Source organism: Heterodontus francisci, chromosome 17 (genome assembly GCF_036365525.1).
Source record: "Heterodontus francisci isolate sHetFra1 chromosome 17, sHetFra1.hap1, whole genome shotgun sequence".
Taxonomy (NCBI): Eukaryota; Metazoa; Chordata; class Chondrichthyes; order Heterodontiformes; family Heterodontidae; genus Heterodontus; species Heterodontus francisci.
In genome coordinates this window covers 73,609,387-73,624,651 of record NC_090387.1, presented here as the reverse complement: position 1 = coordinate 73,624,651, position 15,265 = coordinate 73,609,387, and the positions used below count along the sequence as shown (strand labels likewise).

The 15,265-nt window shown below is 42.5% G+C and overlaps 1 protein-coding gene across 2 annotated transcripts in view; it reads left to right on the top strand.

The window, feature by feature from the left end:
• The window catches only part of LOC137379052 (Golgi apparatus protein 1-like), a 149,236-nt gene that overhangs the window by 120,253 nt on the left and 13,718 nt on the right, over nucleotides 1-15,265 (top strand). For both annotated transcript variants that reach the window (XM_068049664.1, XM_068049663.1), the window contains exons 16-19: nucleotides 303-391; nucleotides 1,402-1,519; nucleotides 4,394-4,486; nucleotides 13,203-13,340. In XM_068049664.1, coding sequence (XP_067905765.1) covers nucleotides 303-391; nucleotides 1,402-1,519; nucleotides 4,394-4,486; nucleotides 13,203-13,340 — 438 coding nt within the window. The remainder of the gene's footprint in view (nucleotides 1-302; nucleotides 392-1,401; nucleotides 1,520-4,393; nucleotides 4,487-13,202; nucleotides 13,341-15,265) is intronic.

Here is a 15,265-nt window from a genome sequence, read left to right as displayed (position 1 = left end):
AACATTAATGAAGGTGAAATTTATGACTTCTAATGGCACTGTAGTCTGTTACTTGTCCTGTGCTCCGCGAGATCAAAGGAAAGTGGCTATGATTGCTCAGTTATGCAAAGGATTTTGGGAGGGTAGCACTGGTGAGTCATGGAAGATCTTGGTCAGTCATACATAGGTTATAGAAAGTCATAGTTACTTGAGCCGAACCTTTCCCATTAGTGTATATTGTAACCCAGCTGGTAATATTAAATCCAAGAAAAACTGACTCCTTTTGCTTTGGTGCACAGCTAAACTTCTGCCTACTGTTACAGATTCAAATGAAAGACTTCCGCTTCTCCTACAAGTTTAAGATGGCGTGTAAAGAAGATGTGTTGAAACTGTGCCCGAACATCAAGAAGAAGTAAGTTCATGTCCTTATAGAATATTCCCTCACCAGTGCTCGGACTGTGCCAGCTGTACACTGATTTCGGTTTTGACATAATAATTTAAAGGACTAATTTAATCCCTTTTTTCTGATTCGCCAATGTTTCAATAAGTAACTGAACCATCAGACCAGGAGTGTTCAAGCCTGAGGCTTAGTCTGTGCTGAATTTACTGATAACTGATATGACCGTTGACTTCCAACTTTTAAGACGTTTATTCTCTGGATGTGAATACCACTGGCAAGGCCAGCGTTTTTTGCCCACCCCTAGTTACCCTGAAAAGGTGGTGGTGGGCCACTTTCGACCTCTGCGGTCTGTATGATGAAGGTGCTCCCACGATGCTGTTAGGCAGAGTATTCTCATTCTTTGTAGCTGTTTGATAAAACTGAGTGCTTGCTAGAGCAGTTCAGAGGACAATTAAGAGTCAACCATGTTGGTGTGGGACTGGGGCCACATACAGACCCAAAAAAGGTAAGGATGGCAGGTATCTTTCTAAAGACATTAGTGAATCAGTTGGGTTTCAATGACTCCGACAACTTCATGGTCACTTTTAGCACCAGCACCAGTTATTTTGCAGACTTTTTAAAAGTGTATTCAGATTTTCTAACCTGTATGAAGGAAATTGAGCTCATTCTCTGGACTTTAGTCCCAGCCTCTGCATTACAAATCGAATAACATAACCACTCCACTACCCTGTACGCCTCTTAGTTAGGAAAGAAGGATTGGTCAGAATCTTCACTCCAATATGAAACAACCTCTATGTGTGGGTAAGTCAAACAAGGATACGGTTCAACTGTGATGCACCCAAAGTCAAATAGTCTTCTGGTAGTCGCTATTGAAGTGCACACATGACAAATGGCTACTTGGACGAGATATCAAAGGATGCTTTTTGGAACCACGCAATAGCAAAGGCCTCACTGAGAAATGATTGGTGAGAGAAACCTTCTGTAAAAGACTTCTGACCCTTGATGCTCACATTTTTGCACAGGGTGGATGTTGTGATCTGTCTGAGTACCACAGTTCGGAATGACACACTTCAGGACAACAAGGAACAGCGTGTCTCTATAAAATGTCGGAAACAGCTGCGTGTGGAAGAACTGGAAATGGTGAGTGCTGTTCAATGTGTAGCTATGGCACTGCCATTGCTCCTTGGCTTGCACTGCTAATGAATAGTCCGTTAAATACGAACATACGACATAGGAGCAGAAGTAGGCCATTCGGCCCCTTGAGCCTGCTCTTCCATTCAATAAGATCATGGCTGATCTGTTTGTGTTTTGAATTCCAAACTCCCATCTACCCCTGGTAACCTTAGATTCTTGTTAGGCAAGGGAATCAATCTACCTCTGCCTTAAAAATGTTCAATGATCCCGCCTCCACCACCTTCTGAGGCAGTGTATTTCAAAGTCGCACAACCCTCAGAAAAAATTTCTTCTCATCTTTGCCCTAAAAGGGCGACCCCTAATTTTAAAACAGTGCTCCCTAGTTCTGGACTCACCCCCAAGAAGAAACATCCTTTCCATATCCATCTTGTCAAGACCGTTCAGTATCTTATAGAACAAAGAACAGTACAGCACAGGAACAGGCCATTCGGCCCTCCAAGCCTGCGCCGATCTTGATGCCTGCCTAAACTAACACCTTCTGCACTTCTGGGGCCCATATCCCTCTATTCCCTTCCTATTCATATATTTGTCAAGATGTCTCTTGAACGTCGCTATCGTATCTGCTTCTACCACCTCCCCTGGCAGCAAGTTCCAGGCACTCACCACCCTCTGTTTAAAAAAAAAAAAAAAAAAATTGCCTCGCACATCCCCTCTAAACTTTGCCCCTCGCACCTTAAACCTATGTCCCCTAGTAACTGACTCTTCCACCCTGGGAAAAAGCTTCTGACTATCCACTCTGTCCATGCCGCTCATAACTTTGTAAACATCTATCATGTTGCCCCTCCACCTCCGTCGTTCCAGTGAAAACAATCCGAGTTTTTCCAACCTCTCCTCATAGATAATGCCCTCCAGACCAGGCAACATCCTGGTAAACCTCCTCTGTACCCTCTCCAAAGCCTCCACATCCTTCTGGTAGTGTGGCGACCAGAATTGCACGCAATATTCAAAGTGTGGCCTAACTAAGGTTCTGTACAGCTGCAACATGACTTGCCAATTTTTATACTCTATGCCTCGACCAATGAAGGCAAGCATGCCGAATGCCTTCTTGACTACCTTATCCACCTGCGTTGCCACTTTCAGTGACCTGTAGACCTGTACGCCCAGATCTCTCTGCCTGTCAATATTCCTAAGGGTTCTGCCATTTACTGTATACCTCCCACCTGCGTTAGACCTTCCAAAATGCATTACCTCACATTTGTCCGGATTAAACTCCGTCTGCCATGTCTCCGCCCAAGTCTCCAACCGATCTGTATCCTCTGACAATCCTCATCATTATCCGCAACTACTCCAACCTTTGTGTCGTCCACAAACTTACTAATCAGACCAGCTACATTTTCCTCCAAATCATTTAAGTCTCCCCTCACTCTTCTAAACTCTAGTGAAAATAAGCTTCGTCTGTCCAACCTTTCCTCATGAGACATTCTGCTCATTCCAGGTATCAGTCTAGCAAACCTCCTCTCAACGCATTTACATCCTTCCTTAAATAAGGAGACCAAAACTGCACACAATATTTGAGATGTGGTCTCACCAATGCCCTGTCTAACTGAAGCATAACATCCTTACTTTTATTTTCAATTCCCTTCGTAATAGAGGATAGCATTCCATTCGCCTTCTTCAAGACTTGCTGTACCTACATGCTAAGTTTTTGTGACTCGTGCACTAGAACACCTAGATCCCTCTGAACTGCGGATTTCTGCAGTCGTTCTCCGTTTAAGTAATACTCTGCTTTTTTTATTCTTCCTGCCAAAGCGAACAACTTCACATTTTCCCACATTATACTCCATCTGCCAGGTTTTTGCCCACTCACTCAACCTATCTATAGTGCTCTGCAACCTCCTTACGTCCTCTTCATAACTTACTTTCCTACCTTTCTTTGTGTCATCTGCAAATTTAGCTACCAAGCCATCGCTCCCCTCATCGAAGTCATTGATATAAATTGTAAAAAGTTGAGGCCCAAGCACAGACCCCTGCGGGACTCCATTTGTCACATCCTGCCAATCAGAAAATGACCAATTTATGCGTACTGTTTTCAGCCAGCCAATAGGGATGTGATTCACATGCTTGCCATGTGAGCCCACACTTTGTATTAGGCACATACTTGAGTTTCATCTCAAGTCTTTGACAGTTGGCAACAGAATGGACCAAGTTGATATGAGGCAAAAGCACAAGAAAGGAATAGAAAGTAGCTTCCTATCCCTCTAGCTAGTGCAGTGCAGTATGGTAGTAAATAGATTAACTTCTGTTAGTCCCAGTTACTTACCCTGCATATGAGTGATGATTTAGGCAAATTAGCTCACCAGGGTCACCTAACCTATGGGTGCCAATCCAAAGTCTCCCCACCAGCTTAAGTTTTAAGTGCATCCAACAGAAGGGTACTGGGAAGAGTGTCCTGGGCCGACTGTGGGGGGCATTGTTTCTAAAAGTATTACCACCTGGAACCCTTGCCACTTCCATTGGGAAGGCGTGGACTACCTGATAGGCCATTGGAGGACCATTGTAAGAGATTTAGAGGTCCTATAGTATGTGACTGTTCCGAATTGAGAACTTTTAGTAAGTTTCTGGCTAGTAAGTGTGTTGAGATGGCTGTAAAATTACATGAAATTTGCTCACATTGTTGTCGGCCTTTAATCTGTACAAATAAGTATGTTTAAGAAGTTCCAAGGTGTGAACTAGAATTTCAGAATTTTACTTTGGGGAGAAGCACTGGGATAATCAAAAGGAGAGCAAACCCTTGCTAAGTTTATGCAAAACTTGCTTATATAAATGGAAGTCGATTTTTAAAAATTTTTTTTTATTCATACTTCTCTCATCTTTCCACAGACTGAGGACATCCGTTTGGAGCCTGAGCTCTACGTATCTTGCAAAACAGACATTGACAAGTACTGTCAGAATGTACCATTTGGAAATGCACAGGTGACTGAGGAACCAGGATCTTAACCTGGGAAACTATTTGCAGAATTTTGATGCCACCATATAAGATGTCAGGAGCAATGTTTCTTTGAGTGTGCAGCCCCTTGAAATTGTCTGGCGCAGCAGCCCACGCAGTAATTTATCAGGAATGGTGTGCACGGCCTGCGCAGGGACTTTCGGGTTGCTGTGCAGCTGAGAAGAAACGTTGGTCAAGAACACAAAATTATCCTCCTTAACCGTGGCAAATTGTTTTGCAAAGCTGCAGTCTACACGTTCAAAATAATTGATTGTTTCTAAAAGTAGTACCTCTTGTAAAACATTTACAATAGCAGTGTACAGTGAGATGGATTACTCTTCATGGTTTCTAAAATTAGCTATTTTGGCATCCTGAAGCTGGCCATGTCAAGTGGGTCATTCCATTAGTATTTTAGGGCGGCGCAGTGGTTAGCACCGCAGCCTCACAGCTCCAGGGACCCGGGTTCGATTCCGGGTGCTGCCTGTGTGGAGTTTGCAAGTTCTCCCTGTGTCTGCGTGGGTTTTCTCCGGGTGCTCCGGTTTCCTCCCACAAGCCAAAAGACTTGCAGGTTGATAGGTAAATTGGCCATTATAAATTGTCACTAGTATAGGTAGGTGGTGGGGAAATATAGGGACAGGTGGGGATGTTTGGTAGGAATATGGGATTAGTGTAGGATTAGTATAAATGGGTGGTTGATGTTCAGCACAGACTCGGTGGGCCGAAGGGCCTGTTTCAGTGCTGTATCTCTAATCTAATCTAAAATTGGGAAATGAGTTGTTTCTCAGCCTGATTTTATTTCTGACAGGGATGCAGTGTTGGTTCATCAAAAATTATTTCAGATCATCCACTTCGAATCAGCTCCCATTGATTTTTCTTTTCCCTCGGGGATGCATTTTAAGCATATCCTCTGAATTTTTTTTGTATTGTGAAACTCTATGAATTTGTGAGCTGATACTCCTGGCATCCCACGATCAGATGAGAGCCAGAAATGAGGAATATGAAAAGCTTAGGAGACCTGCAGAGAGTGTTAAACACTGCAGCACAAAATTTAGTTGGGCCTTTGTCTCAGTGTAACCAGACAGAATGTCATGTCCAACTTGAGTTTCTGCAGAGCTGTTTGTTATGATTTGTTTTGGCTTTAGGTCTGTTAGTGCGATGTTTGATATCTTGTAGGTGACATCAGTCTGAGGCCTCCACTCCTTCAGCAACAGTTCATTTTTTGGACAAATTTCATCACCTTTTGAGGTTATGAAATGTAGATTTGATGCATCTGTGCAAGCTAATAAGCTTGAAGAATGGAAATGTAGAGCCGTAAGGCCCCAGTAATGAGTATACATCTAGAAGTTAGCAAGGGGCAAGCCTTGGGGCTAAAGGGTGTGTCAGCTGCTGAAAATCAATCAGAATTGCCTTTTTAAGTGAAAAAAAAATCTAATTCTGAAAGGGATGATAGCTAAGGAATTAGTATACTGAGGGTTGACATGGAGATCCAATCAGTGATGGTCTCTGAAGTATTTGAACACCTGCCCAAAATATCTCCTCGTACTCTGCTCACATTCTCAATGTGGGCTTCCCTCATAAAAGAAGTCAAGTGGAACCTCAACCAGCACTTTGAGGTGAATCATTACTAACTGGCCAAGGTACCCTTTTGTGATGGCGTTTCTGCACATAAGTAGGATTCCCCAGGGGTCAGTATTGGGAACAGTACTCTTACTGATAAATATTAAGGGCCAGGACTTGGGTACACATAATGTCCAAGTTTGCAGCTGATATGAAACTCAGAAATGTAGGTAACCATGAGGATAGCAACAGACTTCAGGAGGACATAGACTGGTAAAGTCACATGGCAGATGAAATTTAACAGAAATGTGAAGTGATACATTTTGGTAGGTAGAATGAGAAGAAATCTAACTGATACATTTTAAAGGGGGTGCAGAAACAGAGATCTGGGGTGCATATACACATATCTTTGAAGGTGGCAGGACAAGTTGAGAAGGCTGGCTTAAGAACAAAAGTCTTAATTGTCTTTATTAATAGAGTCCAAAATCAAAAACTTTGTGCTTAACTTTTAATAAACAGTGGTTAGACTACAGCTGGGATATTGTGTTCAGTTCTGGGCAGCACTTTAGAAAGGATGTCAAGACCTTGGAGAGAGTGCAGAAGAGATTTATTAGAATGGCATCTGGGATGAGGAACTTCAGTTATGTGGAGAGACTGAAGTTGTTTTCCTTTTAGCAGAGGAGATTTGATAGAGGTGTTTAAAATCATGAACCATTTTGATATAGCAAGACAAACTGTTTTCAGTGGTGGAATGGTTGGTAACCTGAGGGGAGACGGACTTAAGATGATTGGCAAAAGAACCAGAGGAATTTTTTTTTTTTTTTTACAGTGAGTTGTAATTTGGAATGCACTGTCTAAAAGGGTGGTGGAAGCAGTTTCAATCGTAACTTTCAGAAGGTAATTGGATAAATACATGAAAGTAAATAAAATTACAGGGCTGTGGGTAAAGGGCAAGGAAGTGGGTGATTTTAATATGCATATAGACTGGATTAATCAAATTGGCAAGGGTAGCCTCGAGCGACAATTCATTGAATGTATTAGAGATTGTTTTTTGGAGCAATATGTTGTGGAACCAACCAGGGAGCAGGCTATTCTAGATTTGGTGTTGTGTAATGAGGTGTGATTAATAAATGATCTCATTCTTGGGGATCCTCTAGGGAAAAGTGATCATAGCATGCTAGAATTTCAAATTTAGTTGGAGGGCAAGAAACTGGAGTCCCACACGAGCATTCTGGAGTTAAACAAAGGTAATTATATAGGTGTGAGGACAGATTTGGCCCTAGTGGACTGGGTAGGAAGACTACAAGGTAGGACAGTTGACTAGCAGTGGCAGTTGTTTGAGGAGATATTCAATTTATCCCAACTAAAATATATTCCAGAGAGGAAGAAAGATTTTAGGAGAAGGAAAAAACATCCATGGCTAAGCAAGGAAGTTAAGGATAACATAAAAACAAAAACTAAGGCATACCATATTGCAAAGGCTGGAAGATTGGGAAACTTTTAAAGATCAACAAAGGGCTACTAAAAAAAGTAATAAAAAGAGCAAATGTAAATTATGAAAGAAAGCCAGCACAAAATATAAAAATGGATAGCAAAAGCTTCTATAAGTATACAAAAGGGAAGAGAGTAGCTAAAGTGAATGTTGGTCCATTGGAGGAAGAGACTTGGGAGTTAATAGAAGGGAACACAAATGGCAGAGACACTAAATCAGTATTTTGCTTCAGTTTTCACGGTGGAGGACACTAGTACCATCCCAATAGTATCAGGTAACGCAGAGGTTATAGAAAGGGAGGAACTTGGAACAATCATCATCACTAGGGAAAAAGTATTGAGCAAACTATTGACGTTGAAGGCAGACAAGTCCCCAGGGCCTGATGGCCTGCATCCAAGGATCTTAAAGGAAGTGGCAGTGGAGATAGTGAATCCATTGGTTATAATATTCCAGAATTCTTTGGATATGGGAAAGGTTCCAGTGGATTGGAAAAAAGCTAATGTAATGCCCTTATTCAAAAAGGGAGGGAGGCAGAAAGTAGGAACTATAGACCAGTTCGTTTAACATCTGTCGTTGGGAAATTGTTAGAATCCATTATTAAGGAAGTAATAACAGGACATTTAGAAAGTCAAAATGCAATCCATCAGAGTCAGCATGGTTTTGTTTAAAGAGATACAGCACTGAAACAGGCCCTTCGGCCCACCGGGTCTGTGCTGACCATCAACCACCCATTTATACTAATCCTATACTAATTCCATATTCCTACCACATCCCCACCAGTCCCTATATTTCCCAACCACCTACCTATCCTAGGGGTAATTTATAATGGCCAATTTACCTATCAACCTGCAAGTCTTTGGCATGTGGGAGGAAACCAGAGCACCCGGAGAAAACCCACGCAGACACAGGGAGAACTTGCAAACTCCACACAGGCAGTACCCGGAATTGAACCCGGGTCGCTGGAGCTGTGAGGCTGCGGTGCTAGCCACTGCGCAGGGTATGCAGGGTAAATCGTATTTGACTAATTTGCTAGAGTTTTTCAAAGATGTAACAAGTGAAGTGGAAAATGGGGATCCTGTAGACTTAATTTATCTGGACTTCCAGAAGGCATTTGATAAGGTGCCACACAAAAGATTAATACACAAGCTAAGTTCACATGGTGTTAGGGGCAATTTATTAGCTTGGATAGAGGATTGGCTGACCAACAGAAAACAGTCAGGATAAACGGGTCTTTTTCTGGTTGGCAAGATGTAACTAGTGGGGTGCCACGGGGTTGGGTCCTCGGGGCCCCAACTACTTGCAATCTATATAAATGACTTGGATGCAGGGATAGAAGGTACTATAGCCAAATTTTGCAGATGACACTAAACTAGGTGAGACAGTAAGTTGCAATAAAGAAATAAGAAATCTACAAATGGATGTAGATAAGTTAGGTAAACAGGCCAAAATTAGGCAGATGGATTTTAACATGGATAAGTGTGAGGTTATCCATTTTGGTCAGAAGAATAGAAAGGCAAATTATTATCTAAATGGGGAGAAACTTCAGAGTGCTTCGGTTCAGAGCATCTGGGAGTCCTTGTGCACGAATCGCAGAAAACTAGTTTGCAGGTACAGCAGGTGATGAGGAAGGCAGTGGAATTTTGGCGTTTATTGCTAAGTGAATGGAGTATAAAAGTAGGGAAGTGTTGCTGCAACTGTACAAGGCATTGGTGAGACTGCGCCTGAAGTATTGTGTACAGTTTTGGTCCCCTTACTTGAGAAAGGATGTTGTTGCATTGGAGGCAGTTTAGAGGTGTGATTCCAGAGATGGGGGGCTTGTCTTATGAAGAGAGATTGAGCAGTTTGGGCCTTTACTCTCGAGTTTAGAAGAATGAGAGGAGATCTAATTGAGGTATATAAGATGATTAAGGGGATGGACAAAGTAGATGTAGAGAGGATGTTTCCTCTTGTGGGGCAATCTTGAATGAGAGGTCATAGTTTTAGGATAAGGGGTAGCAGATCTAAAACAGAGATGAGGAGAAATTACTTCTCTCAAAGGGTCGTGAATCTGTGGAATTCACTACCCCAGAGTGCGGTGGATGCCGGGACATTGAGTAAATTTAAGGAAGAGATAGACAGATTTTTAATTAGAAATGGGTTGAAGGGTTGTGGAGAATGGGCAGGAAAGTGGAGATGAAGCAGAGATGAAATCAGCCATGATCGTATTGAATGGCAGAGCAGGCTCGAGGGACCGAATTGCCTACTCCTACTCCAAGTTCTTATTAGATAGCTACAACAAAGAGCTGGCACAGGCTTGTTGGGCTGAATGGCCTCCTATGCTCTGGGATTGCTCTACATCATGTGGTCTTATACAGTACTGCTTTCTCACATTTGTACAACACATACAGCTGAGTTTGGGCCCTGTTACTTCACCCAGGTGCACCTCGAAGAGCTGCCTTCCTCTTATCAACCCCATCATTAAAACCACCCTTGATTTCTCCAGTTATTTCTAGATTTACTAGCTCTAAATAAATAACCTGCTCAGTGACCTGTTTAATGTAAAATCTATCACTTGCAGCTCTTTTTGTTAGGATGCCTAGTCATGATTTTGCTTTACCTCTTAACTGTTTGCACCAAGTATTGATTTGACCTCTTCCCCTACACCAACACCACATTCCCTCCCTCCCTCCCCACCCCTGGCCACTGCTCCTAGATGTGCTACTTTGTCCTGGACACTGTTGGTGTATACATTTTGTGCAAAGCTTGCTGTACGGTAGCATAGTGGTTGTTACTAGACGGGCAATCTAGAGATATGAGTTCAAATCCCAGCATAGAAAGTGGGAATTTTAAATTAAATTCATGAAGTAAAAACGTGGCTTAAAAATGGCAAGGACTGGGCTGTTAGCATACAAGGATATAAGGTGTTCAGGAAAGACCAGAGGAGGGGAAAAGAAAGATGGGGTGGCAGTACTGATGAGAGAAAACATTGCAGTGTTGGAAAGGGAGGATGCCCTTGAAGGGGCTAGGACAGAATCCAATTGGTTAGAGTTCGGGAGCAAAAAGGGTATGGTCACGTTACTAGGGGTGTTCTATAGGCCTCCAAATGGTGAGAGTGAGTGAGGTGCAAATCTGCAAGGAAATCAGATGTGAAAGAACTACAGCGTGGTGATATTGGAGGACTTTAACTGAATGTCAATTGGGATAATTTGAGTAAAGGGTAAGGAGGGGGATAAATTTCTTAAATGTGTTCAGGAGAACTTTCTTGATCAGTATGTTCTCAGCCCAGCTAGAAAGGAGACATTGCTGGATCTGATGCTGGGAAATGAGGTGGGCCAAGTGGACAAAGTGTCTGTCGGGGAACACTTGGGTAAGAGTGATCATCGTATCATCAGGTTTAGATTAGTAATTCAGAAAAACAAGGAACAAAAGGTAGAATGTCTAGATTGGAAGAGGTCTAATTTCGACGTGATGAGAAGGGATCTAGCCAGGGTAGAATGGAACAAAAGATTGACAGGAAGAGCTGTATCCAAAAAGTGGGTTATTTTTAAGGAAGAAATGCTTCAGGTACAGGCTAGGTACATTTGAACAAGGGTGAAAGGTAAGGGATCAAAAACCGAGCTCCTTGAATGATGAGGGAGATGGAGATTATGATGAAACAAAAAAAAGGGTGTACGATGCATGTCCGGTGAACCCATGAGAACCAGGCAATATACAATAAGTTGAGAGGGGAGGTGAAGAGGAAAATAAGACTGGCAAAGAGAGAACGTGAGAATAGAATGGCAGTCAACATAAAAGGGAACCCAAAGATGATCTTCCAGCATGTAGATAGTAAGCGAGTAGTAAGAGGTGGAGTAGGGCCTATTAGGGACATGGAGGGTAATATATGCTTAGAGGTGCAGTGCAAGGCTAATGTACTTAATGAGTACTTTGTATCAGTGTTCACGAAAGAAATGGGATGTGACAAAATATCAGTAGAAGCGGAGAGAGTAGAGGCGCAATGGATAGGATTAAAAACTGAGGGGTGAAGGTACTGGAGAGGCAGGCTATGCTTAGGGTAGATAAGTCACCTGGTTTGGATGGTTTGCATCCCAGGTTGCTAAAGGAAGTGGGGATGGAGATGGTGGAAGGGCTTGCCATAATCTTCCAATCTTCCCTGGATATGGGGGAGGTGCCAGAGGATTGGAGAGTGGCAAATGTAGCACCCTTATTCAAGAAAGGGTGTAAGGACAGTCTAGCAACTACAGACTAATTAGTTTAGCATCAGTAGTGTAAAAGGTTTTAGAAACAATAATCAGGGAAAATATCAACAGACACTTAGAGAGGTTTGAGCTGATTAAGGATAGCTAGCATGGATTTGTAAAAGGCAGATCATGCTTGACTAATCTAATTAAATTTTTTGCTGAAGGAGATGTGGTGGATATTGTTTTGTATGGATTTTAAGAAAGCATTCAGTGAGGTACCACATAAAAGTCTGGTTAACAAAATTGAGGCTCATGGAGTAGGAGGATCAGTGTCCAGTTGGATTTTTAAAAAATGGCTTAAGGACAGAAAACAGCATGTAGTAAATGGTTGCTTTTCAGACTGGAGGACGGTAGTGTTGTTCCCTAAGGGTCAGTGTTGGTACTACTGTTTTTTGCTATTTATAAGTGACTTGGATCTTGGAATACAGAGTAGAATTTCAAAACTTGCAAATAATACCAAACTTGGAGGTGCAGCGAACAGTGAGGATGACATGAACCGCCTGCAACAGGACATAGATAGGCTAGAGAAGTGGGAAGACAGGTGGCTGATGGAACTTAATACAGAGAAGTATGAGTTGATGCATTTGGCAGAAGGAATAGTAGGGAGAGATAATACTTAATGGCACAGTTCTAAAGAGTGTGCAGGAACCGAGGGGGTTCATGTGCATAGCTATCTGAAGGTGGCAGGACATATTGAGAGAATGGTTAGTAAAACATGTGGGATCTTGAGCTTCATAAATAGAGGCATTGAGTACAAAAGCAGGGAAGTTATGCTGAACCTTTATAAAACTCTGGTTAGGCCCCAACTGGAGTATTGCATCTAGTTCTGGTCACTACACTTCAGGAAGGATGTAAGGGTCCTTGAGAGGGTGCAGAGGAGATTTATCGGAATGGTGCCAGGAATGGGCATTTCATTTACAAAGTTAGGTTCAAAAAGCTAGGTTTGTTCTCCTTGGATCAAAGGAGATTGAGGATAGAATTAATAGAAGTGTACAAGATTATGACAGGCTTAGTTAAGTTAGTTAGGGAAAAATTGTTCCATTAACAAATGGTACAAGGACTAGGGGACACGTTGACAGTTTTGGGCAAAAGATGCAGGGGGGATAGGAGGAAGCATTTTTTTTACATAGCGAGTAGATCTCGCTGCCCACAGGGGTGATGGAAGCTGAGACGATCAATAACTTCAAAAGGAATTTGGATGGCCACTTGGAGAAATGGACTTGCAGGGCTACGGGAATCGAGCGGGGGTGTGGGACTGGCTGGATAGCTCCGTGGAGAGCCAGCATGGACTTAATGGGCCGAATGTCCTCCTGTTCTGTAAATGACTACTAATTAGAATTGTTAGAAAAATCCATGTAGTTCTGAGTTAATAAGTGCTGATTTTCTTGGCTTTATCTGACTGAGCAGCCCTGTGTGTGCTCTGCTTCTAACCAGATGGTCGAGTGCTTAAAAGATGTTAAGAAGTTTCTGTCCAACCGCTGTCATGACAAAATCTTCAAACTGCAGGAGACAGAGATGAGTGACCCTGAGCTGGACTACACCCTCATGAGGGTCTGCAAGCAGATGATTAAGGTAGGAGGACCTAGGGTTCAGAGAAGCTTTTGGCCTGGAGACTTAACCATTAAACTCTAAATAAAAGATGGTGCAGAAGGTCCAGCTTGTATGTAAGTGACCCTGATGTATCTGTTACCACAGAGCTGTGTGGTTTGGACTTGAGGGGCATTGCTATGTTCTTGAAGGCAGTGTTTCACTTTATTTTTTGACAAAGAATCCAGTGTTTCTGTCTGAAAATATCAGTAATTTGGCTTCTTGCTTTGAAACCACTTTGTATCCCTGAGCTTCTGCTGCAGTTGTAGTGTAACACCTTGGTGTCCAGGCAAGAACCTAATATTGTTGCACTCTTCCCTTGCCTCACTGCTCTGCTCATTGTTGCGATGTTGGACCTGTGCTATCACTTAGAAATATGTTTCCTTTTGTGGAGAGTAAAACATGTCTGATCATGAAATCTGAACCCTGGCACTTTGTTTAATCCAATGTCTAAATTTCTTAATGGGTACCTTCCCTGATCTCTATCCTGAGGCTATGTTCTCATATTGGTGGGTGTCCCTCCTTAAATGGAGAGGAGATTGAGACAAGTGTGCAATGATTCATTTTATGCAACAAAACATTGCAATATTGTAGAAGTTGTGACTGATCAGAGCTCTGAACTCACTACTGCCCGTTTGATGTATTTAAATGTAGTTTTGCACTTATGTAACCAAGGCTGTACCCCTTATCACTGAGAAGCTGCAGGCTTGCAGTTTTCTCCTGCAGTGCCCTCGTACCAGTGCCTGCTGAATTTCATTTTCAAACCGTTCATTATAATCAACACTCCACACTTGGGTTGGGTTCAGTTCTAAGTTAACCAACTGGATTTATTTTAACATTAAACAAGTAAGCCATGTACAGAACAGAAGAAATTCTCAGACAGTGGTCTGATCTTTCAGGACTGCAGCAGTGTAGGTATTTGGTCTACAACAGTCTGTGTAACATGCTCCAGCAATCGCTTTCATTTAAGTGTTACCCAGGGACACCCCCATTCCCTCATGTCTCAAGTTTCTCAGGCCAGAAGCTTAATTCCAAAGACTCACTCTGTGGTGAATATACAGGTAGACATGAAGTAATGCAGAAAGCAGTTACAACTATTTCCAGGTTGAATGATGCTGTTTGGATCCCCAACTACAGTGTTCCTGGCTTAATGAATGCATTAATGGTGTTTGGAAGCCAAAGACAAAAGCCACCTTCTGAAAACCAGGCATGCTGGGTCCGGGAAGCTTCCCCTGTCTTAGCATGATTTTTATCCAGGGCACAATGTATTCCCTTATATTCATACTCAAAGCCAGTTCTCTCTCTGCCAACCCACCCACCCACCCACCCATGTGCAGTGACACTACCAAGGAATGTGTCATATTCAAAGATTAATGGATCGTTTAAGTCTGTAGTTTGAGACTGTGAAGGAAAAACTGAACTATGAAAGCAGGGATGCTCGGGTGCAATTGAAAGTGAGTATTGATGTGTGTTGGAGCGTTGATAGAGATTGACTACATGTATCACTATTGGGAGCACATTGTTCTCCCAAAAGATTGGGCCATTTGCTGCTGTTGTACATAAGCTGTGGTTTATATGTGTTACACTTGTTTCATGTCTAAATATATCTGGTTCATGTTTTTTGTTTGTTCACGGGATGTGGGCTTTGCTGGCAAGCCCAACGTTTATTGCGCATCCCTAATTACCCATGAAAAGGTGGTGAGCTCTTTCTTGAACCACTGTAATCCTTATGTAGGTGCTCCCACAATGCTGTTGGGTAGGGAGTTTCAGGATTTTGACCCAGCGATAGTGAAAGAACAGTGATATATTTCCAAGTCAGGATGGTGTGTGACTTGGAGGGGAACTTGCAGTTGGTGGTGTTCCCATGTGCCTGCTGCCCTTCTTGTTCTAGATGGTACAGGTTATGGGTT